Source organism: Fusarium verticillioides, chromosome 3, assembly GCF_000149555.1.
Source record: "Fusarium verticillioides 7600 chromosome 3, whole genome shotgun sequence".
NCBI classification, from domain to species: Eukaryota; Fungi; Ascomycota; class Sordariomycetes; order Hypocreales; family Nectriaceae; genus Fusarium; species Fusarium verticillioides.
Window position 1 is genome coordinate 1,867,724 of NC_031677.1, and position 25,900 is coordinate 1,893,623.

The following is a 25,900-nucleotide window of genomic DNA, read 5'->3' on the forward strand; positions in this document are numbered from 1 at the left end:
ATTAACACCATCCGTGCGGAAAGATGAGCATCTGTGACGTAGGAGAAACCGTCAGCGAGCTCACAAAGAGGCCTTTCAGTTTTAGTCAGAGTGCTCAGTACATGACCTAGATTTAGGGGCAGTAGAAAAAAAACCTCAGTCTGGAGTCTAAGGAGACGAGAAGGCAAAGATAAGGTGATTAGTAGGGATAGCTCAGGGCAATCCAGAATGAGTTTGGCTTGTTCTCTGATCAGTTTATTTCCTTGCCTTGATGAAAGGTCTTATTAATATCTACTGTGTAAGTCCTCTGACAGCTCGAATGAATGGGGGAACTTGGAGCCGAAAGCCCTCTCGGAATAAGGTAGGCAGAAAAACTCCGATTCAGCTCGTGACTCGACGACATGTCTGCTTTTCTGACTTGCATATTCTCTTCTGTTTCTCTCTTCTCATTATAAGAACCACGTCTTCTCTTCTCCTCTGACGGCGATTTTATGTCAGGCTACCTATTTTTGGTTCCTATCCTTGCCTTGCCTTGCCTTGCCTTGCCTTGCCTTGTCTTCCTCCTTCCATTCCATCTACCGAACTCGCACGACGGGGCATACCTACCTATTCCGCTTCGAGATTTAATCCGCCCGCGCTTACTCAACCCAATGTAACACTTGGAAACCCACTCAAACTTTGAGACTCAGTCATTAAAGTGGGCTCATTCTCGAACTTGACATACAAAAGCCCTCCAGCAACAAATTGCCATCTAATCACGCCATGGCAAATACAGCTACAGCTACAGCAACAGCAGACAAGAGACCTTCTTTTACCGAGTTTCTCAAGAAGACCAAGCAAAAGGTCGCTGGAACGCCATGTGAAGGCCCTGACTGTCCCACGCCTCAGCGGAGAGGGAGGAAGAGTAGAGGCAGCGTTGGGATGAGCAGCGAGTGTAAGTATAGAGCGTGTCCTCGTCATCTTCCTGTGTGATTTCAGTCGATATCTTTCGTACGCTCGATTCCGTAATGGTCCGGTTCAACGACTGGCCAATCTTCGACTTAAATTCTCAGACAGTCGTGCAAGACATCTCACATATCTCCCACACACCACTAACACCCCACCAGCACCCGAAAACAGTAGTGAAACTTCACCCCAAAAATCTCGCAAGTCTCTCACTGCAACTGAGAAAGCAAAGCTGCGCCGGACCCAGGTTCGACGGGCTCAGATCCAGCATCGTCAACGCAAAGCAGAATATCAGAAACAACTCGAGCTCGACATCACTCACTTCCGTGAACTTATCGCCTTGACGGAATTTGAGTCTGAACAACTCAAAAAGGACAATGACTCTATCAAAGACCTATTAGCAAATAAAGGCATCACTATCCCAAGATGCAAGTCTGGTACCTGCTCTATACGTCCCCGTCTTACCAAGGAGGTGGTTGCTGGCGACAATGATGCTTGGGTCGACGACACGCTGGGCGTTAAGTTGCGGACCGAGGATCCTACTTTTCAAGAATACGATCAAGACGGCGGAGAGATATTTGCCGATATCAACGTTGACGACATTATTGTTACTCTCAAGAAGGATGAATCGATGGAGACGCCAGCTTTCAGTATCCGATCAAACGAATCAAGCAGCAACTCTACGAGTTCGCCACCGCCATTACCGGATCTCAACCTGACTCCAGATGAGGAGCAAAAGGCTGTCAACTTCATCCTCTCGTAAGTCCACCCTGAAGCTCACTGCATCATGAATGTTGCGATGACCCGCTGACATTTCACAGACTTGAACATATCTGTTGGGATCACTTCTTCGTTGGTGACTTTCCATCTCACTCTCACCTCTCCAACGACGAACCCAAAGGCCACTGCCTCATGGCGTCTTCACTCTGCATGGCCAACGCACCTTTGGATGTATTTGGTGACCGCAAGCTAGTCTCTTCAGCATCCTCTTGCCACAATCGTCGTTCTCTCGGCCTGGATCCCCACGTACCTCCTGTTCACCTGGAGTGGCCATCTCCCCGAATATCATTATCCTCCCTCTATGGCCTAGCACAGAGTCTCAACCCCGGCGACTTGGAGATCACTCCTGTACAAGCCTGGTTCGAGCTAGCGTCACGCTTTGACAAGAGTCTTCTGCTGGAAAGGTTAGACTTACTAGGCACCGAACTTGTTGGCGTATCGAAGTGTCTGGAGTTCGGGGCTGTTATGGAGAAAGATGCTTTTGAGAATGTTGTTGCGAGGGTGTACGGGGGCACTCTTGAAGAAGCCATGGCCGCTGCCGCGATTATCGATCCACAACTGAGTAGTGTTTGCGATATTTCTCGCATGAGGAATTTTCAGGCCAGCCTTCTCACGAACCAACAAGGCTTTGTGGGATATGCTCAGAGCTAAGGTGTTTTGTAGCCAGGAGCTGAATTTTTTGTGTTGGGTCCGGGTTTTTCGTTTTCTTCTTGTCTCTCTTCTCAAACGGTTTCATCTCCGTTCAGCCAATCACCCCCAGGCGCATTATCGAGATGTCTCGTTGTAGGTCTAGAGTATCTCGGGTTTGGTTTCACGAGGTATCACTTTGCACAACATGCATATGCTTAGGACAGTTTAACTCTCTTTTTGGATATTGTTCCTTTTTTTTTTCTATCACAGATAGGTCGCTAGAGAATATCCACTCTACGAAATTCATCTCCCCCCTATTATACATGATTTGTCATCTCTACAATGCCCTGACTATACTCCTCTCATCAAAAATATCCTTCAACAAGCTTGAGATGCAGGCATCTCGATCAACTCGGCCCATTGCGTAAGTAGACTCAAAGGCAAAGATGCTAAGCTGCCCAAAGAAGGGGCGGAGTACCTTCGCCACCAGTTCATCCTTTCTATCAAGGCTGACATCATCATTAATGCCCCCTGGTCCGAGAAGGGGTCGTCGAGATGAGCCACGTGCCACTGGGTTGACAACGGAAGAGGATTGGAAGCCAGAGCTACTGACGGAAGCCCCGAGCTCGTCAGACAGCTCGTCAACGAGGGCTACAGGTTGATAGGTGGATGGCCGATACACGGCATCGATAGTGTCAGTGATGAAGAGCCATTCATGAAGCTGGAAATCATCTGGTGCCACACAGATCAAAAGATCTAAAAGCTTGCAAGCCTGCAAAACTGAGGCGTTGGTGTAAGTGTCAGAAGCAGTGCTGTTGTCGGGTGCAGCCACAGAAGATATTGCTGCATGAATCTCAGCGTTGACAACGGGCCATAACATGCCTAGATGGATAGCACTAGTTCTCAATGCCAGTGCACGGAATACCATGTAGATATCCGCTCTTGTAGTTGATGATGGCGAGGATGTTGACGAGGCGCCCAGAAGCTCAGCCAGCCTACTAAATATCTCTGACAGATCCGAAACGAATGCGTCTTCAGAGCCCGCAAGAATCAATGTGGCAATTCTCCGGAGGTTGAGTTGCGTCTTGCGATCAGCTTCGAGGCGAGCTGAAGTTGCTCCAACGCCAAAAACAATGCCGGCTGTCGAAGGGGCATTAATACGACCCACAATCTCTGGCATCTTCTCCTTGTCCGTAAGAGTCCATTGTCTTAACAAAGGCAGCCAGTGTTCCTTGGCCAAATCAAGATCCATGCCAAAGAACTTGGAGTCGTTAAAAGCATCACCGACATCCTTCTTCCAATTCTTCTGGTTATTATGGACTCGTGATAATTCGTGCAGGAGACACATCGTGTTCTTCGATACTATGTCAGGGAATCCTTTGGCCCTCAAGGTTGGTCCAATAACATTAGTAGAGATAGTGGCCGTAGCAGAGAGGACTCTATCAGGCTCAACCAATACTTTTGCCAGCTTTGGAACGATAGAGGCCAATATAGAGATGATGTCATCTGGCCCTTCGCTGGCTCCGCTCAGGGAGTTCCCAGAGTCGGATTTGGGGATACCACTGCCCGATGTTGTTGAGTCTGTGAACGCCACAGGTCTTGTAGTGAAAAGAGCAGCAAGGAGACGGATAAAGGTGTCCTGTAACGACGTCAGCAAACAAGCAGGTTATAAATGAGGACATAACATACCCCTAGCTCCTTTCTCATCCTCCTTTGCTCTCCAAAGTTGGTGTTGTCAACTTTCTCGCCTAAAAGAGCAGCAAATCCCAGGAGGTTTGGCAGTGTTTGTCTATGTGGGAATGGATTCGTGAGAAGGTCTTTGAGGAACGCCATGCAATCCTGCCATATTTCGTCCATAGCATCATCATCCAACGTCCTTGTGTACTCCACAAGAAACCAGACAAGATCAGTGTCTTGCAGGGATATTGTCATTGTGGACTTGGATGCAGTGTCTACGGCACCGGCGCCGGCACCAGTCCTCCGGTAGATAGCATTGAACAAGGCAGGTATGCAGTGCTTGGGCCGGCATGCCTCTAACGCAGAAAGCATATTGAAGACCTGGGTTGACTCAGCACCATCAATTGGTTGTTTCCATAGAGCAATGACTGTCTCAAGGCATTGGAGATTTTCTGCAGCGAAGAGATGTTCAAGTAATCTCCTAGCACGATTACGCATGCGCAAGGATGTATAGTTGAATGACCCAAAGGAGCCTTGATCTTGCTTGCTTGAGTCATTGCCTTGACCCCATGTCCAAATCTTGAAACAGATGCGGACAGCATCCTGGAACGCCAGATGGACCGTCAGTCGGTCATTTGCTGTAGCACTGCGAGACTGGGGGGTATCTGATTGCCACACATTTGACACCATGCTTCCGAAGAGAGACTGGGGCTGATCCGGGGTCTTTACCACCTGTGTACGAGCCTCCTCGTTCAGGAGCTGTTGATGTGCCCGTGCCAAAACTTGCTCAAGGCCATTGAGGAGGAAAATAAGGGTAGACTCAGGTGACGATTTCTCGCTACCGGGAGATAGGGCATTGGAGGAGAAAGTTTCCCGCAAGTTGGCGAAGGTTATACCGATTTCTCTACAAAGTGTCTCAACCAAGGGAATAAGTACCTGGAAGATAGAATCGGAGTATAGCGGCAAGCACTCGGAAACGAAAGCAACCCAGCTGTCTAGAACCGGGCGGCTACTGGGTGAGCTGAGACCGTCTTGCAGGCATTGGAGAAGTTGAGGTGGCGGTGGCGAGATTATCCGGGCTTCTGACACTGAAAGTGATGGTCGACTTCCCCTTGGGTCGAATGAGGATGGTCGTCTTTCAGATATAGGGGAAGTTGGAACGTCAGCCGGGGCGAGATCTCTAAGCTTGAGTGTATCATAAACAACGTCAAGCAAAAGAACCTGCACATATCCATCCGAGCCTTGAAGAGACTTCTCGAGTCGGTCGATAAGTACATTTTCAAGGTGCTGAGCTGATAGGGAGGCGGCAAAAGGACTGATGAGAAACTTATGCAGAAGGCTGAGTGCGTATCTATAGAGTTGGTTGACACGATCTTCAAACTCCTTGGTAGCATTATCAGGGGCGTTGGCCGTTATGCACCTCATGCATACGCGAACAAAGAACTCTTGCAATGTCATCTCATTTTCTTCACCCCCAGCTTTCATCAAGTCAGACTCAAGTTGCGCATGTGTACACGGGTGACTTACAACTGATTTGCATATGCTGACCATGAAAGGAAACGTGTTTGGACGACAGCACGGTCCATGAAATATCTCCAGCGCACGTCAATATATTTGAAAGTGTTCTGAGGTAATAAAGACAAAGATCCAGATCCTCGTCCTCGGAGAACGACAATGAATCTTGATTGGGTTTCTCGTCATTCTGTGTTAGGGTCTGCAAGAAGGGTACGCCGGATAACCTGGAAATGAATAACAAAAAGAGCCTGGTATTCATTAGCAGTGGTTTCTAAAATATCAGAACTGAGACTTACCTATCAATCCCCAGCATTGTATTAAGCCAAGCCTTGACTGTCATATATAAGGGGGTGCGATCATCTTGTAGGGCATCAAGGATAAGGAATACTGGCTGTGTGAGTATAATCTCGTAGTTGTCGGCTCCCGCAAGGCGCGGGAGGTTTTTCATATCCTGTGTCGGGGTTTTAGAACCTCGACGCTCATGTGAAACATTGTCTTGTAAAGTGTGTGACCACAGCACACTCAAAGCACGACCTTTGTCAACAGCCTGGATAGCACCCAGACGAGCGGTCTCTTGTGAGATGATAAGACTGGACAATGCTGCTTCAATATCGCGATTGGATGTGGACAGAGCCGACTGCAATTGCCATAAACCCCTGACTGCTTCAACATGGTATTTTGGCTCAGATGCTGAAAGGTAAGTCCAGGCATGCCGGACCAAGAGAGGTACCAGACTTGATAATTGTGCTGTCTCGATCCTCTCAGCATAGTAAAGCTGAGTCAACAGTTGCAGGATAGCCAAGAAGGATGAAAATGCCATGATATCTGGGTGTTCAAGGAGTTCAAGCATGAGTTGCAGGAGTTCCTCCTCTTTGGCTTCATATGTTCTTGGGGTCTTGTGGATCACAAGAACAAGTAATCGAATACAAGCATTGAGATCAGTCTCAGATGATTCCAGGTCCTGGCAGACAAATTGAGCAGCCTTTTCTAGGATAGCTCGTCCCATAGTCAAAGCATCAAAGGGGGAGGCAGACGCCTCAATATTACCCTGTTCATTGACATAAAAGCTCTGTGAGCTCTTCAAAATCTCCACGTTTGTCGGCAAACTTCTGCTTTGATTCTCTGAGTCCTTGCTGATCACAGGAAAGACCCTCTCTGGAACGAGCTCCAAGAGTGACGTGGCAACGCTCAGGGCTTGGGTAGAAAGGGACAACATTTGCGGATCCAAATGGTTCTTAGCAGAGATGCGCTCTTTGAAGTCTTGGAGCATAGCCAATGCTGTCAGACAACACAGAGGTGCATGAAGTGTGATCATCTCTTCCTCCCGCACGTTGAAGTTGGACAAGATAAAGTTGACGAGGGAGAGTTTGTCGTTGCGATCGGGTGGACTGAGAGCTCCAGGGCCCAGAGCCTGGGCAAGAAGTGAAGCAATCTCACCATAGATGAGGCCGCTCTCGATACCATCGAAGAAGACGCTAGCACTCCGCAAGACTTCGCTAAACTCTGTCTTGCTTGAGGTAATGTCCTTGAACCGACGTACGCTCTCGATAATGGGCAGAAAAACTTCAGGGACAACTAAACCGCCAATTTCCCATCGATCCATCAAAGACAAGCATATTCTGTAAGGCTTGGCGCGTTCACTAGCTGTATTATGAGAATTGCTTTCAATCATTTGCAGGATAGCTTTAGTCAGGGGTTGCAATCCGAATTCTTCGAAATAGTCAGTCTTTGAAGCCAAGAAGGCATGCTGGTCAGCAGGAGGGCTGGATGGATTGTCGCCGTTGGCTTCGTGTTCAGCGGCTGGTTCAGGCCCCAGCAGCCACGCCCAAAGGCGTCTGTTCAAACTCATATCGCGCCGAGTGACTACGCCAACAGCCGCTTTGAGCAGTAGTTCGAGGTCATCCGGCTTTACTCGGGACTGAATAACATGAGCATTTAGTGGGAGATGAGAAACTAGGAGGTCCAAGAAGCCGCGTTGAATTAGTAGCTGTTCATCAGAAAGGCCACTCGCAAAGCAACGTAACAAGAGTCCTGGCTCGGGGGATGTAACGAGCTCCGCGAGCTTGCTTTTAGTGTCTTCGTCGCTATCGCTTTGCGATGTCGCTGACTTGTTCGGGTCAGGGGCTGCCCTTGGCCTCAAAGGCGGCAGAGAGCGTACCAAGTACGCCAGTGCCCCAGAGCGACGACTCTGGCTAGTGATCGATGCTAAGAAGAAACATTGCCAAAAGAAAGCATCGCCTGAGGAATGCTGATTGGTGATTTCTTCGCTATTTGAGGGCCTAATGGCATGCTTGAAACTCTCCACAAGGCGCAGTGTTCGGTCAAAGTCTTCACTTGTCTCTTCTTCGAGGCCAGGAAGCAGAGCAAGTATTATAGATTTCATTGCTGGGCGAAGCGATCGGGGGTCGATGCCAAGGAAGTGCCGTTCCAGGAGATCTAGATATGGTGCCCTGACTGACAGCGAAGCAAAGGAGAGGACTGTGGCCAATCCTGGCAGATATAGAGGTAGGTCTCTCGATAGACCATCTTTACCAATGACCGAGAATACCAGGTTATACAATTCGAGAGCTTTTTGGTGCACGCCAGACGGGAGGGAGGGATTGAGGCACTGTGAGAGTCGTTTCGCAACAGTCGCTTTGGACGGGATGGCATTGATCGACTTGGGGCGAGCTTGTAGAGCCTGAGATTCGTTATTAATCTATACCACCTGGTAATTTCCGCATACATCATACCTTGAGGAGCTTGTTCAGAAACGAAATGTAGTCTGCCCATTCCTCCAAAGCTGTCTCGAACAAGACAAGTGCCCTATCAACTCCCTGTGCATATTTGCGATAAGATTTATCTTTGATGGCATAATCTTCTGCGCTGTGAGTCAGAAAATGATCCAATTTCTCTCCGTATCAAAGGCGCACACCCACCTTCACCCAGCTGGTTCCTCCATTGGCGTGGAATAGGTGATTCTCGACCCGAGCTCTCGGGAGACACTGAGCGGCGACCGGACCCGGGCTCAAGAGCCATGGCTAGTGAAATATGCGCTTATAGGTGAAATCAAGGACATTGGGTATCCTACCGTGTTGCGACAGCAGCAAAAGGCATCGCTAGAGGCTAAGGATCGCAAAAAATGGTCTACAGGGTCTTTTATGAATCGTCGTAATCATCCAGGCGCACCGATCCCAATCAGAAGGCTACGTGGAGCATATAGGTAACTTCAACTGCACCCACTGAAACCGCCCTGAAATTGGCGGGGCTCTGTGAAGGTGAAGGGCATTGATTGGCTTGAGCTCCCAAGCCTTGGACCTGTTAGTGCAAGGCTGCAACAGCTCCAGCACGTCATGCCCCCAAAGGGAAGCAAGAACCAAAGCTTAGGTAGGACCTCTTATCTAGGTGATAAAAATACTTGGTAAACTCAGTCTATCTTATCGAGCTTTTAGACCAGTTTATTTTGGTACCACTATACAACGTCACAAGAGCCGCGCCGCCCATACGAAGCTCTTTACCTCCTCTTTTTTTTTGTCGATATCATCGCTTCTTGATCATATGCGGTCTCTCAAGATGGCATAATGGCATCGCCTCATATTTCCAGAGGATTCCCAGGTCGTATGATTCTGGCAAAAATAAGCCTTCTTCCTTCTCACCCCCCAACAGGCTTCTCTGCCAAGAAATGCGACGAGTGAGCTATCCGCCGCAATCATGGAGTCAGATAAAATGATCCAAAACCCAGCGTCTCCCACAAACGAAGATTATCGTCCACCTCTACCGCCTCGGCCGTCAACGAGCGCTACCGACACAGCCTCTCTGCAAGCTCATGCTACCACGGCAATAACTCCTGTTGAAATACAGACGCTCTCTTTTCCTGATGGATCTCGGGGAACATTTCCCACTCCTGGGCCCGACTCACTCCCAAGCCCCGCCGAGGGTGATCATGCTTCCCCAAATCGACAGGAGAGTAGTGGCAGCGGTGAGGCAGACGAGACTGCTAGCATCATGAGTTTTGCACCAACAATGCGACCTGCTGGCGACATCGCAAGTCTACTTACTGGTGAACTACATAAGAAGAGTCCAGCTTGGAAGATGCTGCGAACTCAGTCGGCCACCGTTCTTCCTTTCGAGAAAAGCAGAATAGGCGCAAACGATCAGTTCGCTGAGTTTCACCATGAGTTCAATCCTCTACCAGAGGATTACGACGAAGATGTTGAGTCTGGCATTTTGCATCTCTGGAAGTCGAAACTGAAGCATTATCTGATTCTTTCATCAGCCGGAAAGCCAATTTGGAGCCGCTATGGAGATCTGAGTCTGATAAACTCCTCTATGGGCGTTGTTCAAACCATTATTTCATTCTATGAAGGTGCCATGAATCCCCTCCAGGCCTTTTCTGCTGGGGATACTCGTTTTGTCATCTTGACCAAAGGCCCGCTCTACTTTGTCGCTATTAGCAAGCTGGGCGAAAGCGACTCGCAGATACAGGCACAATTGGATGCGCTATATATGCAAATCTTGTCAACACTAACCTTGCCCAGACTAACTCATATTTTTGCGAACCGACCGTCAGCCGACTTACGAAAGCCTCTCGAAGGGACTGAGGGTCTTCTGTCTTCTCTGGCTGATACGTTCACAAAGGGATCTGCTTCGGCTTTGCTTGGATCTCTGGAATGTCTCCGGCTTCGGAAGTCTCAGCGGCATGCAATCAACAATACTTTCCTGAAATTGCGTACAGACAAGTTGCTGTATGGTCTAATTGTGGCTGGTGGGAAACTTGTCAGCGTCATTCGGCCTCGTCGACATTCACTTCATCCTAGCGACCTGCAACTTATTTTCAACATGCTCTTCGAGAGCGACGGCATCAAGGGTGGTGGTGGAGAGAACTGGATCCCCATTTGCCTCCCCGCTTTCAACAACAAAGGTTATCTGTACATGTACGTCAGTTTCTTTGACGGCACTACTGGGGATCAAGCTAGTTCTCCTGCAGCGGCACAAGGGCGCTCGTCAGGAGAAGAAATCGCAATGATTCTCGTAAGCACTGATCGCGAGAGTTTCTTCGAGTTGAAGCAGATGCGGGACAACGTCGCCCAGCAGCTTGCTAAAAACGGGACATTGGCTATTATTCAGAACGCCACCCGTCTCGGTCGACCAAAAATACACGAAATTGCCCCTGGGAGTCAAGTCAGTCACTTCCTTTACAAGTCGCGGGCCAATGTACAATTCTGCATGGCGTCATTGGAGCCGCACTTCACTGGTCTAGTTAATCGCAGGAGATTGATGACGGTGTACCATGAGCTTCATGCATCCATTCACGCCAAACATTCACATCTCAAAGTTCTGCACGCTGTCGGAGATGATGCAACTTCACTGGCCTGGACCACACCTGTGTTTGAGTTTTACTGTGTTGCTGGACCTAATGTGTCGAGAGCGACCATTACACAAGGAGCGAACAAGATTATCCAGTGGGCCAAAAGGGAAGAAGAACGCCTTTTCATCATTGGCGGTGGTGTATTCTGAGGACATGCCTCCTATTGAGGTCTGGTTCCTCGATAATCCTAAAATCCAAGACCCTTGGTCTTGCAATCGGTCATCTCATAGAGCCGAGCAGAAACAAAGTGCCTCCTAACGCCGACATTATTCGTTACTAGCCTTCCCACTTCATTAATAATTAAGATAAGGGTACGTGAAGTCCTTTTCAAATCATCACTTCGATCCTGCCTTCGAACTTGGCAACCTAGTAGCAGCAAAAACTTGGCTGTCGTGGGTTGTTCGGCCGCCGTCGGGCTCTGAATGTGTGATGTTATCTGATGAAGGTGACGTTATATCGCTTGCTGGGCTCTGGGCTGAGTGACCCTCAAAATAGTCGTCCTTGGGGCCATCCTTGGAGTTGGACCGCGTGCGTACAGCTCCCCATGATCTCTTTGCCCACTCCAGGATGCGATCATTGACCTTTGACCGACGCTTGGTCTCTGATTCCCAGGAGGCATTGCGATGTTGAAGGGGTGACGGTCGGTCACCATCACAGCCAAAACTGTTACGGCTAGTTGTGCCAGTTGAAGGAAAACTCATGGTGTCGGTTGCGAGAGTTGTTCTCGAGGCGTTCATGATGTCCAACGAGAAGGGTGCATCGAAGTCTTCATGAAATCGGGGGCTGCGTATTGACGGGCTTTGAAGTGATGACCCAGGTCGTTGAGATTCATAGGGATCCCGAGCTGGGAGCGGGAGAGTGAGGACGGGCCTTCGATCCGTCATTGTGGGCGAGACAAACTGAATCCGGTACTGAGTGTGTGGTGTGGTGAGACTCTGTGTTGGAAGGTGTCGATGTTGACACTGTTATAAGAAATGAACCACGTCGGCTGAGGATCGGGGATAAGAATTAGAAACTTTTGCTTACCCTCCAAGCTTAGAGCTGAAGGTAGGACGTTGTCTATCGCTGGTGCTTTGTTGACTTTCTAGAGCCGGGCGAGAAGGCAAAGGGTTCCCTTTTGTTCAAATTCAAAGGCCCGTTAAACATGTGCATCCGATATTAGCTTGAGTTCAAACAAGTCCAAGTGTGCGATAGACCCCTGACTAGGCTTGGACAAGCAATCATGGAGCCAACCAAGTGGGCTTCACAAACTGCGGGGATGATACGGTGACCAGTTGAATGACAGAGATTGCCAGGCTCTGCCGGCTAGAGTCGCCCACAAGGACGGAAAATCTTGAAGGGTGGCCGAGGCATTTGAGTTGTGATAGAGCCCACACACCAAGAGTAACAATAGAAACATCAAACTTTCCACCAACATTTTAGGCTTAAATCTGAAGAAACAGATGATCCTTTCTATGACGGTGCCTTGATAAGAGCATTGTAATGAAAACTTGGGCTTCTTTTCTTCAACAGCATTTCGCTCCCCTCGATGATCTACAGACATCTTCAAGATGATCACTTTCTTGATCCCGTATTATAGCCCAACCCACCTACCAGGGTTAACCAAATCCAGGCATCTAATTGACGTTTTTGGTGGGAAACCATTCAAGAAGAGCCACTCTAGACCCATCGAACTAACTGAACCCTGTTGCCGAGTCAGATGTTTGAGTTAGACTCTATGCGACAGCCCGTTTTCGGTACGGGGTTCCGGTCCCGTCCTTACACTCCCGAGTTCAGGTCCCTTGCCAAGGGTTGTCGCAAACCGCTTTGCCTTTGGACGTGTCCAAAATTGGTGAGTCACGCTACACACAGAGGGTACCCATTTGAAGATGCTAGCGGCATGAAATTGAGTCTGGACCTGGGACACCGGTTGCGGAGATGACTCGGAAGGCTCTCGACTTGTGCTTATGCATGCTTTATTACGGTTAGTAGTTCTCTTAGGAACTCGCATGACAATAATAGAAACCCGTGACCGGTCTCATTCAGATTCGTGATGCACGTGAGCCCTTATCGGCGGTGAAGGTGGCGTATCGCACGGACACATTCAACTTGTTAGTTAGGGAATTGATAATTCCTCAGGCATGATAGGCATGTTATGTTGGTGAACCAGTTCGTTTCAGTCAATGCGTTGGCATAAATCTTGACGCCCAATGCTACTCTTTACGAAAGAAGACTCCGCGCCACCCACGTCGACATGCATTCATCGACGAGTCAATATCCTATTTGTAGCACCGAAAAGCCAACACAATACCTTCTTTCGCCTCGTGGGTTATCGGCATTACAATCGCATAGATTGCAAGAATGTTGTCGATCTTTACGCCGTCCTTGAAACAGGCCTGTAGAGGTGTCTTTTTCTGCAGGCAGGCACACCACAGACAGTCAACAACAACAGCAACCACCTAGTAATGAGCAAGAAAACTTGAGGTTTGAGAGGATGCCAAAATAAAATCAGTAAAGAGTCCCCCAAGCTGAAGGTAAAATACACAAATATTTTCATCACTTCCATGAGGTCGTGTAAATATCCAAAGGTTGCCTGCCTCCCCTAGGTAGGTAGGTACCTTAGCTTAGTGATGACTTCGTTGCATGTCACGAGGAACGCGCTGTCTCTCCGACCTCAGCTTTGGCACCATTGCTCTTCCTGCCTACGGACCTGGCTACTAACAAAGCGTGACATCAACTTACTACCAGGTTCCGGACACTGGGCACCTATCTTAGGTACTTACCTAGGTGCCTGCTAGATTGGTATTCCCTACCTTAGGTTAGTAGGTACAAACCACGACAACATACCTAAATTAGTACTAGAGGTAACTCCTTCTTCATATTCATCGAGGTGATAGCAACATCAAGACCAACCCTCTGATTCAAATCATGGCAAGTGCAGGTGTGCTCGCAAGAGCGTGTCTCTTTAAAAACAGCAAGAATTCCAACATTAGGTAAGGTAGAGACTCCTCATACTTTCGTAGGTTATTCCTGTCCGAAGGAAGGATCCTTGCCGCAAGATGACCTCAACTTCCATCAAATCTCAATACTTTGTCTTCACTAATAATCATTCTCTCGAGAATGTGTCCATCTTTTGCCTGTGACTATCGCCATTTTGGCTTGTAATCGCCTACTCCGACTTTCTTGGTCTTCTTGGTCTCCTGATCAGTAAATGATCAGTCGAATATTCCTTGCCTATCTTATTCCCTCCATTTTCATTCCATGCAGCGACAGCGTCAAGTTGTTAGCGAGTGATCATGGACCTCAGTGATTCCAGATACAGATCAGTTAGCCAAGCTTCGTTCCACAGCGCCTATCAATCTCATGAAAGACGTTCCACTACCCCGAGGCTACGGTCTCCCTCTCAGCCACGACTACCCTTCCAGAGCTTGAACGACACTTCGGCTCTCCTCCGCTCTACCGGACCTCTAGAGAGCATGCTGAAGACTACAACGGAGACCGGAGATCTTGGTATCTACTCCATCAATTCTGGCATACCTCCAAACACATCTCGACCCCCTCGCACGAGAGCCGGTCATAAAAGGGTGAGGCGGCCTGCTCGCCCTTATTACGATGAAGTTAAGGACGGTCCAATTCGGGACGACCGTAGATCGCTACCCTCGTATCGAGACACGGCTTCCGAGATCATTTCATTATATGGCTCTCCTGGAGTTCCTCATCCCAGGTCTTTTTCTCCCGCGTCAGAAAGTCAGCGAACACACTCTTTGACAACGTGCAGTTCAAGACGAGTTCCTTCTTTTAAATCATCCGGTACTTTTCACAGTCAACAAAGCAATAATGGCCATCAGCGCCCTCGCTCACCATTTCCATATCCCACGCGTCTAAGACGGCCTGGTGTCCGGCCTTCTTCTCCAGCAGTGACAGATAACGGTCTCATTGATCACCGGAGAATGGCTGAGATTGACAGGTCTTCGCATGTCCGTAACTCCTCCATCTCTCTTATTCAACCCCAGTCTGACGGTTAACAGCGCATGAATTACAGTTCTCACATGCATAGGGGTTATCGCAAGCATCGACGATACCCTCCCTTGTCATTGAGGCCCGAATTCAGCCGATCAATGTCTTCATTACCCCCACGCTCCTCATCCGCACCTTATTACGGTTCAAGGGCCAATCTGTCAAGAAGACCCAGCGGTGCAGGATATCCACCATCGAAATCCCCATACCTTCAGTATATGCCTTGTGATCACAGTGTTCGATCTGCCAGTTTGACTTCCATCGTGGACATGTATCACGGCAGGACCCCGGACGATGCCTCGCAACCTCTTCGTTCGCCAATCTCGTTCTACTACGATTATACGGAAGAGTTTGACAAAGGATTCCCGTGTGAATTTGAGTATGCGTCCACAATCGGCTTTCCTCAAGGACACACTATCGGCATATTGATGAAAGATGCCATGGAGGAAACAGATGCGGCGCCCCCGGCCAGCTTCAGAGGTATGGCTTTTGTTGATGAGTTTGGCGAAACTAACAAGTTTAGATTCTAATGGAAACTCAGCTTTACGTGAAAAGCAACAAATCCAGGTAGCTTCGGTGCCTATGTATGGCAGCTTGCATGCGTCCAGTCCTAAGCGGCAAGAATTTTATGATTGCGATACTAATTCTAGTTGCAAGGAAACTCCGATCTCTATCAAAAGAACTCAGCAATCCCCGATGCAGCCGGTCTCGGAGCAACCGGCAACGGAGAAGCTGGAAGACAGCCGCTTTTAGCAAAAGCAACCAGATACTTACAATGGTGGGCTTTCAAGTTTCCCCGAGCCCTGCTGTACCTCAGATATCTCAGCTATAGGGCCTTCAACACGCGACACGGATACAAAATCTCGAGGAGAGCAGACGAAGGAAGGCCACCTGATGACTTCCACTCTAGCCCAGTGTGGTTCTCCCGTACTATCTATCGATACCAGCGAAGACGACTGGGTTTGGGAAGGTAGCCAACAAGAGAAGGGGTCTGGTGAACATGACACTGTTCGGGCAAGTCCACCTCCTGTTCCACCAAAGACGGAAGCTCGATGCCCTGACCAACCTTCGTTACATATGGGAAACGAAGCGGTCTCTGTGAAACCAAAGCTCCATGGGGCGCATCATCGCCGAACCCCCGCAAATACAAACATCAAGATCCCGAATAATAATGATGTGGCTCTGCCGAAGCAGGACGTGCCCCTGGACGGGGCAAAAGCAGATATAGACGCTGGGATTCTTTCACCTAACCCAATCTCACCAGCACATCAGCTGAGGGTCACAAACAGCATTCCGCAGTTGATGAAGGCTTTGCCACCGTTACCTGACGAAGCACAACGCAATTCCGATCCCCATTGTTGGAGCTCGTCTAGACATACCGCAGCCCACGCATATAAGATGTATGCCAGTAGTCCTGCCAATAATGCTATTCGCCTGGAGTCTAAAGTAGGTGCGGATACGATATGTTCAAAACCAGTATCAAGAACCAATGACTCGACAAAGCCATCTTACCATCCAACCCAGTCCAATCCCTCTCGGTTCAAAGTTCGTCTAAGATCGTCTCAGTCAAGGCTTCAGAGCAAATGGAGCCTTGACTCTCCGGGCATTCCTGAGAGAAGCTCCAGTAATCCTATCAAGCCAAGACTAAGACTCAAAGTGTCTCGAAGTCGAATGAGCAATAAGCTAATGGGCCCTGATGGAACAATTGTGCGCAACAGCCCTCTAAAACAGTATAGCTCTCTCCTAGAGTTGAAGAACTTTCCTCACAGAGACGCTTTTACGGATCGATCCAGCTTTAGAGAAGCACTGGAAGAGCAACTTGCACAGTTTGGTGTTGATAAGCGACTCTCTAGTATCGACGAGGGAACTATTCGAGGACCTTCGCGACAGCTGTCTGACCAGTTTGATATTCCTTATCCCCCTTCAACTAAGGGTATAGTAACGGCGGAACTAGTGAGTCAACCAAAGTTTGATAGCGGGCTTGGAATATTCGACAGATGGGACTTTGACAAAACACTATATTCAGGGAAGAACTTCGTAAGGAAGAATTTTGAGAGAACTCTCTATCCAAAGCCCATGAGTAACAAGTCGTCTTTCCTTCGACACCGGGCTTCGCCGACGAACGGACGGAACAGGCCAAGGGGCCCGGCCAACCTCAGCGACCCTACACCGTTACGGTCTGAGATTACTCAGGGCAGCTCTTTTGAAGATTCTATGCTGACACCGAGCGTAATTTTGTCACAGAGAATACGCAATAGAACACGGCGAGTGAAGCGCTGGGCAGTAGAGGCAAAACGGGCAGTCCAAGCTTTAATGCGACGAACACTAAGCCGATCTCCGTATTCGAATTCTGGAGGATAACATGGTGACTTTTTCCTGTGAAATTCAACCAGGATGAGATTATTCACTACCATGACTGAATGTTATAGCGATTATTTTGTTGGTAGTTGAACATATTACCTTGTTGTTGTGATGGCATGAAGTACAACGGCATTATGCTAAACATTGATATGTTGAGCAACTTGAGGCAGAACTAGCATTAGATGAAAAGTACGATTACTTGGTTCGAGGCAATCATGGTGATGAACGAGATCAACGAGTCTGATCGCATTGCATCGGCAGGGTGAATGTGCATAGATGTATTATGTATATGACACGGGTATCAAGTAATATTCAATGAAATAAATGGTTGTGAATCGTGATGTAATCAAAGTCGTCAAGATCATTACTGCTTGGTAGAACCACTCATATCTAACCAAGCCTCGCATCGCTCCCGTTGGCCCTTGTTCACACTCTCCATGGTGTTGTTGTTCAATTCAAAAACTAGACGTCGCTGGTCATCGCCCCAATTCTCCCATCGAGGAGCATCCTCGTCACGGTGAGTGTTTGGGTCGAAGCTACGGACAAAACTGATCCAGTAGTTCTGGACGATGGGGACCATGGGCGCGTTGTAAGTGCGATAGCTGGGGCCAGCTTTGGCAGCTGTCATATCAGGGCCAAAGACGGCGGGCGCATTGGAGACATGAGGAACGCCATAGCCGTCGTTTGTGAACTCTTCAATGGCAACATTATAGCGATAGGACCAGAGGGTCTTGGGGTCGGCGTGCTCAGCGAAGGCGTTGAGGATGTTGTTTGTAGGGCAGATGAAAGTTGCTTCGCCGTATGCACGCGAGGCTGAGGGGAACCAAGTATCGTGTTTTGCGATCTTGGGCTCTTGTGGGTAGAGGTCGAGAATAGTCTCGGTGTCATCTGTGGTCAAATAGGGGTATTCATTCTGCATGTAGCGTATGAACTGGGCTGAGCTGCCTGCGTTGACGGCATAGTTGGATCCCTCTAGGTACAGGATTAGCAGTGCAACATGAATATGGGTTCAGATACATACCATTTGTACAAGAGCCAGACAGTAGTGGCACCTTGACAAATTCGCCCTTCTCGTAGAGCTTAGAAGGCAAGTCTGAAAACATGTCACCATCAGTAGTGGGTGCCCAGTAGAAGTAAGATCGATAAGTGCGGCCATCGAAAGGAGCCTTTTCGTTGTGGGTTTGAAGGTCCGGCGACTTGATTCCACGGAGGCACTTCAATGCGTCGTCGGCATCAGCACAGTCTGTGGCGTTGGCAACTCGATCGAACTGATACTGTAGATCGTCAGGGCTAGGGAGACCAGGCATGAATGTCGACTCAGCAATGGCACCAGCAAAAAGACCCTCGTCTTTTCCACCGTAGGCAACGAGCTGAAGGGCCACAGATCCGGCACCGGCAGATTCACCATGGAGGATAACATGCTCAGGATCACCGCCAAACACCTCGATGTGTTTCTGGATCCAGCTGAGGAGGAACCTCTGGTCCAACAATCCTGCGTTGAGGTCGCCATCTTCTTTGACCTCTTTGGAAGCGAGGAACCCAAACATGCCAACACGGTAGTTGAAGTTTACAAAGATGATGTTGTTGTTTGAGGCCGAGATGAGCTGTGTGCCGTTCACGTATGGAGAAGCGTTCCTGATGTAGCCACCTGATTGGAAGAAGACCATGACGGGGAGTTTTGAGTCAGAGGTTGCATTTGCAGGAGTCCATATGTTGGCGAATAAACAGTCTTCGTCGATGCGCGAGCTGAGACCGTCGTTGACTCCCGGGCAGTAAGGGGCGTACTATAGAGAATGAGATACCGTTGATTTGTGATGTGAGCCGAAGTGTATTTACCTCTTGAGCCTTTAGTGTTCCGGTTGTGGACTCGGGTTCCTGCGGTGCTTTCCATCGAAGATCGCCGGTTGGGGCTTTTGCATAGCGTATACCGAGATACTCATAGATATTGCTCTCGAGGACATTGCCTTGATATTTGGAGTAACCCAAGTCTACAAAGGGACCTTCTTTCTTCTTTTCTGGCTCTTCTTTATCGCCATCTGAGCTTTTCCCCTTGTCTTTGTTATCATCATTGTCATCTGAGTTGTTGTCTGGGTTGTGGAGAGGGAGTTTGGTCGGCGTTGTCTTTGGCAGTGGGTTTATCGACATTGTGTTCCTTTGGAGAACACAGGTTTAGTCGTGCTTCAGGTTGTAGGTATTTTACAGACTGCCAAAGACTGTGTGTGTGTGTTTGAGTGATCAGTTGCAACATACCTTTTTGAGTCCGTAATACAGCCCCAGCGTCAAACTCAGTATTAGCACTATTAGGCACGCAATTGCACCAATTATGAACCATTTTTTCCGGCTGGGCTGTTTTTTCGATACGGCTCCATCATGAGTGTTGTTGGCGTTATTGGGTGTATGTGTAGAGTCTTCTTCAGAGACGGGATCCGACAGTTTCGGAGCAGCTGTCATCATGGATGGTTGAGGCACTCGGTCTCTGGTGTTCTGAATGTGGGTGGTTCAATAACCAGGGGCATTAAGTTACCTAGACCTCGAATTATGACGAGTTGTTTAAGTATGGAGGACAGTTTCATTAATATGAGGTGATGAAATGGACAAAGAAACACGAAACAAAGGAAACGAGACTAATTGAGCTGACAATGGGGACGGATCTTTAATACATACGAAGGAATATTACCAAGAGTTCCCTTCCCTTGCCAACTCCGAGGTAGCTATAGAGTGAGTGTTGGCTGGCCCATGTAAGTTGAAAGAGACCGTTTAGACCCTTGCTTCTTTTTTTTAAACTACCTACCTACCTTACCTAGTAGTGCTAGTCGGCCGCCACACCCGCGCAGGGGGCCTGAGGTACTTCAAATCAGCGGGCGGTTAGGTAGAGGTGAAAGTATAGGTAGCCAAGAGCCAAGAATCCAGAGGGAATCCGTCTTATGGCCAGGTATCTTGAGGCATTATTGGTTGGATTGAGGGGTCGAATCTAAGCGAAGGCACCTCAGAGTGAGAGACATTGTCACTGTAAGGTAACCTTAAGGTAAGAGTGAATTGACCTCTATGCAGTTGGTGATGTTATTAAAGATGCAGGCTACGGACAAGAAAAACGTGGCAGCCATCATTGGCCGAATCTCAGCGCTACTGTAGGAACCCAGGCTAAATCACGATATCCTTGCCCTGTCCTGTCCTGTCCTCGGCCGATATCAAAGCATAGCCCATATCGTAGCGGGTCCGAGGTCGAGACTTGACCCAATTCCACAATTTCCCATCATGCGGAAGAGGCTTTCAGGCATTCAAATCGGCCAAGTCGTTCCAGCTTGCGGCGTGGGCGATGGACATAGGTGCTAGGCTAGGCTCTACAGTTCTTGGCACTTAGGGGGAATGACCTTGTTTTCTTCGCAGAGTACCTATCCCTGAACGAGGTAGGTCAGCAAAGTACTCTGTAAATACAGGTCAAAGGAATGTCTCAGAAATCAGAGACAAACAAAGGCGGGTTTTACTGACGTGCATTGAGGTTACACCCGCTCGCTAGTCCATACTTGAGATCATCACGAAAATAGCAGATGCATCATGATACAAAATATGAATGTCACTGGCAAATACACAACTCACGATAGCAAGACCGGAGACATCTCGTTGCCGCCGACTCCGGGTCTAAGCCAGCATGTTTACCCCTGCTTCCAATGCCAAGACTCGCCATCTCTTTCAGCCCTTCTTCTTCTTCTTACTATGTATGAATATTCAGTATGTATGTCACTCAATAGATCCCTGTCATTCAGTAAGCCCGTCTCCGTGGTGGCCGTTGGCCGCATATTCCCCTGTCATCATCGTCCTGCGCCTTCGGAGATTTCTGTATTAAGCATATTCGTGTTGGTTGCTTCTTTGCAGAACAGCGGTCTTATCTTTTGTGTTCATGATCTTGTCGGTTGATTATTGCAGTGCATACTCAAGTGTTTCAGGTGTCAATGAGTTCCACGGGTGAGCAAGCGCGACAAGCATCGACATGAGTCTACAGCCCTGTCAGAAGTTTTGAGGCTGTATACAACACACATGCAACAATGTTCCGATCAGGTTTCCTTTCAAAACCCATATACTTACTGCACCACAAGCAGTGGCCCATGGTTTTGAATCTACAAGGCTGGCTGCAAGGCCCCCAAGAGACAAGGATGCTCACCATTTTGCTCTTTGCTGGCTCAAAAGATGGGTTGTACTAACCATGAACTGACATGCTCCCATTCACAAGGCGTTCTCCTCAACTGGCTAAACAGCTGACGCATTAAAAAAATAATAAAAAAATAATAAAAAGCAAAAGCAAAAGTATGGCCATTACATGTAAGAAGACCTTTCGCTTAATACTCAACGCTTGTCTTGGACACTTTCGATTGTAGCCATCCATCCTTACCTACTCTCCAAGGCAATTGTCAGATCAGATAGATCATCTGGAGCTACCCGGGACGTACGTCGAGCAAGTGAAATCACGCCGTTTACAATTCAAGTCGGAATCTACCAGAATCATTCATCTCTAGATAATACTTCTCCTAATCTGCCCATGTTTTCCCATCACACCTGAGAATTGTATGAGAAATACATAGTGATTAGATAGATATATAGGAATGTTGAAGGCTGAGGTCAAGTGACAAGCCACTAAAAACAGCCAGTAGTAGCCAGCGATTCACCCTTGGCGTCTAAACGAACCGTTTCTGCCGCTCAACGATCCATGGTACGAGAATTAATTGTCTCAAAACATAGCGATAACGCTCAGAAACCCCATATTCAAGCGTCTTCTCCTCTACCAATCCCTCATCATGGAGGAAACGCCAATGGGCGAGTCCATCAAGATATCGTGAGTAATCCCCTCATCTAAGCCCGCTCCACTTTCATGCGCTGACCCGAAATGATTTCTATAGTTGTGAACGATGTCGTCGCCGCAAGGTACGATATCCATGTCTTTAGCTCTATATCGGCCTCAAACTAACTCTTCAACAAGATAAAATGTGATCGAAAACGACCGTGCTCGCGGTGTATCAAGGCTGGCACGGAATGTATCCTCAGCGGTAGCGGAGAGAAGCAACGGTATGATTCTACCTCGCCAGAATCATGAACTATCACTAACTCTAAGACCAACCAGGCCAATATCTAAAGGCTATGTTCAAGCTCTGGAGGGTCAAGTGGCATCTCTTGAGCTGCTGCTTCGCAAGCTCGCCGTTGCTGATAGCGCTGAAAGAGATGAGATGCTGTCCGAGATCGCCCTCTCACCACCAGCCTCACTCGACATTACACAGAAGTCGCAGATTGACCATGCCAAGTCAAATACTGATCCCAAAGTTGTAGCTGCTCAGGTCCGTTCTGGACAGCTGAGACGTCCTCGATCGAGCCATGCCACTCAGTTTTTCGGCGGCACCAGCGCTTTTCACATCCATCTCTCACAAGAGGTCTCATTATCCCCAGATGAGATAACTACCCACCTCGAATCTAACTCTACACCGCTCATGATGAACATACCGGAAGTGAGCGCTTCCAGTAGCCCGAGAGACCCGAGCTTTGTCTACGCACCTCACGATGAGACTTCCCAGACATGCATGGCAGCCTATTTCAAATATCAGTATCAGTTCCATATGCTCATCTACAGAGAGTACTTCTTACGAGACTATGATGTTGGCTCGGGAAGATACTATTCAGATGCCCTGCTCTTTGCTATCTGCTCGCTTGGCGCCATGCAGCTCGATGATTCTCGCTTAGTATCCGATATCTTTGCCCACCAGGCCCAGCAACTGATCTACGCAGCTCTCGACAGTCCAGAACTCACCACCTTGCAGGCTTTGGCCTTGCTGGGCTACCGTGAAATTGGTGTAGGTCACACGTCAAAGGGCTGGCTTTTTGCTGGTATGGCCTTCCGACTTGCCCATGAGATGGGTCTTCACCTTGACCCAAACAACTGGGACGCTTCGACAGAAGGAACATCAAACCGCGACACGGAGATTCTTAGACGAGTCTACTGGGCTATCTTCATTGCAGACAAGCAACTGAGTCTCTACTTTGGAAGACCACCAGCTCTGCACCCCAGCGAATCAGACGTCCGCAACACTATCAGATTGCAGTACCCTCCAGACTGGGAGGGTTTGCTGGACACGTACATTTGTAAAGGTGCTTCAGCAACAGAATTCGAAGACGGTGTTGCACTTGTTGGGTCCTTCATCTACCAAGCAGAGCTCTGCAAGATCGCCCATCTCATGATCACGGATCTCTTCGAGAATCGTCGAGGTAACGTCGACGCCACCGTAGCTGCAGCCAGGTCACGACAAATACACGTGTCGCTCACAAAGTGGCTATCGAGTCTTCCCGGTACTCTGCACTGGAACCAATGGACTGTAGGAGTGGTGCAACCATCGGTGCTTCGTATGCAGTGAGTTGCCCCCCTAAGTCGCGTCATCTTTATACACTAACAAGTTGAAGCATGCTATTCCATACAATCATGATTATCCTTCACCGGCCACCTTCGCATATGTACGAGAAACAAGGCATTGCTGAAAGCGAAGACGTGGAGATCTGCTACGAGTCGCTGCAGGCTATCCTGCGTTTGATGAGAACATATTCGCGACACTATCGATTCCGCTCGTTGCCACTGGACTTTGTCCAGACTCTATCCACGGCAGCTGGCACCATTATGATGAAGAGGTTCTTCCAGGGAGCCTCGTGGGATGACTCAGACATTGCACGGTCACTCTCGACCGTCATTGATGCAATGGAGGAAGTACAGCACACTTGGCCATGCATGGGTGAGATCAAAGATTATGTCGTACGGGCACGAAATGCACAGGTTGTGATGCCCCCGGAAGATCCTCTCATTGGGCCAGATCTCATGAACGGCCTAGAGTTGGGCCACAATGTCACAGCTGAGCTCATGGCTCAGTGGGGAGAAGAGTTAGGTACACTTGTGACGGACGAATTCTTGAGTATGCAGCTCCAAGGTTCAGAACAAGGCGTGATGGCGCCGTTTGACTTCAACCAACCGCCCCTAGGGCCACAATAGGGATGAGTTGTCGGTTGTAAATATTTAGAGGTAGAGTAAGATATAACAAAGCTGCAAAGCCAATATTGATTGAACATGAATTTCTTCAACAGTCACGCCCAGTCCGTCCTGTTATTTCCAATCACTTTTATCTGAACTGTAGACTATAAAGAATTAGGTAAAGTTAATAAAGACATTAGAATAGAGGCATAAGTTTAGGCAAAGCTTAGTAAATAAATCATAAAGCAATCCTAAAGCAATCCTAAGCAATCCTAAAGCAATCCTAAAGCAATCCTAAAGCAATCCTAAAGCAATCCTAAAGCAATCCTAAAGTAATCCTAAAGCTTATCTAATTTGACTATACAGAGTAGAAGCCCACTCCTCCAGCGACTTGTTGATACGCTCATTTTCAGCTATATGTTTGGCCCTCCCCTTCGCCCACTCATAGACTGTATGAGCAGGCAACGCCTTTTCATTAATATCCACTGCCGTATCAGAGGCCTTTGCATTTGCTTCTCCTGTAATGGCAAGGAGAAGCTGTCTTATAAAATGGGTCTTTTGTGCCTGTCTATCCAGGACGAATTGGTCGATCTCTGACGGGTGGGCAATCATGTGCCATATATAGACTTGTTTGTCTTGAGGAAACCGATAGGTCCGCCCCCGATGACCTGGTCAATTTTACCAGGTGTCCAAGGTGGCTCCGCGATAACCATATGCGAACCCCCAGCTCCTGCACTGAGTAGAACAACTTCTGGCCCACCACTCGATAGGTTAAAAGCGTATTGGATCCGAGAACGTTCCTCGAGATTGATTGTGTCGTTGTACTCGGCAAGACGGAACCTGAGATTGGGTTCCTTCTTGCTGCGCCGCTCAATTCTTTCGTTGATGATGTCTAAGAAAAGGACAAACTCCGAAACCACGACAATCGTCTCTCCAGGCCAAAGCTCACGAATGTTTTTGATCTTCTCGAGTTTCGCCCCAACTCGAGGCGAGAAGATTTGGATTTCTTCTTCTTTCAAGAAAGGAAATCATTTCTCCTTGAAATTTGGGCGGCCAAATATATATCCCATCCATCGAGAGCCAGTACTGGAAGCAGGGTGATGATCCTGGTCGAATGGGAGTTGCTCAGAAATCTTCTTCGCCACATGCAATAGCGGACTCGCGGCTTCAGCTTGGGCTCGGCGTAAGAATGATAGCCCAATTCTCTTCCAATGAGGTTCATCCGTTGCAACACCAAATCTGATATATCGGATACCTCGATCAGTCCAATTATTGATCTTCATTACTGATAGTCTCGATGTAGCAAAGGAGACTAGTACATCGCGATGAGCAACTGGTGGGAGATTTAGAATTGACTTGGGTCTTGCGATTGTCAATCCCCTGAGGATTTCGTTGGGTAGTGCTCTCTGTTGACGACCGCGAATATCCTCGTTCAAACGAGAATCCCTCGTCCGGCTACAGGCTGTAGCCTATATACATCGAGACGATGACTATGATTCATGTTAGAAAAGTGATCTGATTAGGAGCATTTGGATGACGTACTGGAGAAGTGCGATGGGTGAATTAAAGCATAATATCCTTTTGGATGGGTTGAAGGAAGAGGCGACCTTGGGTAGAGAGGCGAGAGGAGGACCTCATTAAGGCTAATATTTGAGGACGTAATTACGTCATTGAGG

At 48.4% G+C, this 25,900-nt stretch overlaps 9 protein-coding genes across 13 annotated transcripts; 5 read left to right on the forward strand and 4 right to left on the reverse strand.

Moving 5' to 3' along the window:
* The first annotated feature begins 320 nt into the window (after positions 1-320).
* FVEG_08089 (hypothetical protein) lies at positions 321-3,419 on the forward strand. Its single transcript, XM_018896905.1, has 3 exons — positions 321-913; positions 1,086-1,683; positions 1,746-3,419. Exons 1-3 carry the CDS (start codon positions 742-744, stop codon positions 2,353-2,355), a joined length of 1,380 nt encoding a protein of 459 aa, XP_018754440.1. The 5' UTR covers positions 321-741; the 3' UTR covers positions 2,356-3,419.
* FVEG_08090 (hypothetical protein) lies at positions 2,522-8,689 on the reverse strand. 2 transcript variants are annotated; one of them, XM_018896906.1, is made up of 6 exons: positions 8,445-8,689; positions 8,259-8,386; positions 5,823-8,206; positions 5,539-5,774; positions 4,024-5,489; positions 2,522-3,973 (listed from the first exon to the last, which is right to left on the reverse strand). In XM_018896906.1, exons 1-6 carry the CDS (start codon positions 8,542-8,544, stop codon positions 2,672-2,674), a joined length of 5,616 nt encoding a protein of 1,871 aa, XP_018754441.1. In that variant the 5' UTR covers positions 8,545-8,689; the 3' UTR covers positions 2,522-2,671. The 2 variants fall into 2 exon arrangements, with proteins under 2 accessions (XP_018754441.1, XP_018754442.1); XM_018896907.1 differs by having other exon boundaries at positions 5,823-8,386.
* Positions 8,690-9,040: 351 nt separating this feature from the next.
* Positions 9,041-12,341, forward strand: FVEG_08091 (vacuolar fusion protein MON1). Its single transcript, XM_018896908.1, has 2 exons — positions 9,041-11,184; positions 11,369-12,341. The coding sequence occupies exon 1, from the start codon at positions 9,217-9,219 to the stop codon at positions 11,020-11,022; it is 1,806 nt and encodes a 601-aa protein (XP_018754443.1). The 5' UTR covers positions 9,041-9,216; the 3' UTR covers positions 11,023-11,184; positions 11,369-12,341.
* On the reverse strand, positions 10,907-12,115 carry FVEG_16246 (hypothetical protein). 2 transcript variants are annotated; one of them, XM_018905484.1, is made up of 2 exons: positions 11,900-12,115; positions 10,907-11,835 (listed from the first exon to the last, which is right to left on the reverse strand). In XM_018905484.1, the coding sequence occupies exon 2, from the start codon at positions 11,755-11,757 to the stop codon at positions 11,209-11,211; it is 549 nt and encodes a 182-aa protein (XP_018754444.1). In that variant the 5' UTR covers positions 11,758-11,835; positions 11,900-12,115; the 3' UTR covers positions 10,907-11,208. The 2 variants fall into 2 exon arrangements, with proteins under 2 accessions (XP_018754444.1, XP_018754445.1); XM_018905485.1 differs by having other exon boundaries at positions 10,980-11,784; positions 11,900-11,964.
* A 2,629-nt stretch (positions 12,342-14,970) lies between the features above and the next one.
* On the forward strand, positions 14,971-15,622 carry FVEG_08092 (hypothetical protein; the record flags this gene model as incomplete). The annotated part of the gene is made up of 2 exons (XM_018896909.1): positions 14,971-15,349; positions 15,411-15,622. The coding sequence occupies 2 exons, from the start codon at positions 14,971-14,973 to the stop codon at positions 15,620-15,622; spliced, it is 591 nt and encodes a 196-aa protein (XP_018754446.1).
* A 141-nt stretch (positions 15,623-15,763) lies between these two features.
* On the forward strand, positions 15,764-17,230 carry FVEG_16247 (hypothetical protein; the record flags this gene model as incomplete). The annotated part of the gene is made up of 1 exon (XM_018905486.1): positions 15,764-17,230. The coding sequence occupies one exon, from the start codon at positions 15,764-15,766 to the stop codon at positions 17,228-17,230; it is 1,467 nt and encodes a 488-aa protein (XP_018754447.1).
* A 241-nt stretch (positions 17,231-17,471) lies between these two features.
* Positions 17,472-20,268, reverse strand: FVEG_08093 (hypothetical protein). 2 transcript variants are annotated; one of them, XM_018896911.1, is made up of 5 exons: positions 19,895-20,268; positions 19,481-19,754; positions 19,067-19,279; positions 18,252-19,014; positions 17,486-18,202 (listed from the first exon to the last, which is right to left on the reverse strand). In XM_018896911.1, exons 2-5 carry the CDS (start codon positions 19,682-19,684, stop codon positions 17,595-17,597), a joined length of 1,788 nt encoding a protein of 595 aa, XP_018754449.1. In that variant the 5' UTR covers positions 19,685-19,754; positions 19,895-20,268; the 3' UTR covers positions 17,486-17,594. The 2 variants fall into 2 exon arrangements, with proteins under 2 accessions (XP_018754448.1, XP_018754449.1); XM_018896910.1 differs by having other exon boundaries at positions 17,472-18,202; positions 19,481-20,268.
* Positions 20,269-21,763: 1,495 nt separating this feature from the next.
* On the forward strand, positions 21,764-24,340 carry FVEG_08094 (hypothetical protein). 2 transcript variants are annotated; one of them, XM_018896912.1, is made up of 5 exons: positions 21,764-22,058; positions 22,123-22,147; positions 22,203-22,288; positions 22,344-23,618; positions 23,669-24,340. In XM_018896912.1, exons 1-5 carry the CDS (start codon positions 22,021-22,023, stop codon positions 24,243-24,245), a joined length of 2,001 nt encoding a protein of 666 aa, XP_018754450.1. In that variant the 5' UTR covers positions 21,764-22,020; the 3' UTR covers positions 24,246-24,340. The 2 variants fall into 2 exon arrangements, with proteins under 2 accessions (XP_018754450.1, XP_018754451.1); XM_018896913.1 differs by having other exon boundaries at positions 22,344-24,340.
* Positions 24,341-24,832: 492 nt separating this feature from the next.
* FVEG_08095 (hypothetical protein) lies at positions 24,833-25,507 on the reverse strand (the record flags this gene model as incomplete). The annotated part of the gene is made up of 2 exons (XM_018896914.1): positions 24,833-25,116; positions 25,312-25,507. The coding sequence occupies 2 exons, from the start codon at positions 25,505-25,507 to the stop codon at positions 24,833-24,835; spliced, it is 480 nt and encodes a 159-aa protein (XP_018754452.1).
* Between the last annotated feature and the right edge of the window lie 393 nt (positions 25,508-25,900).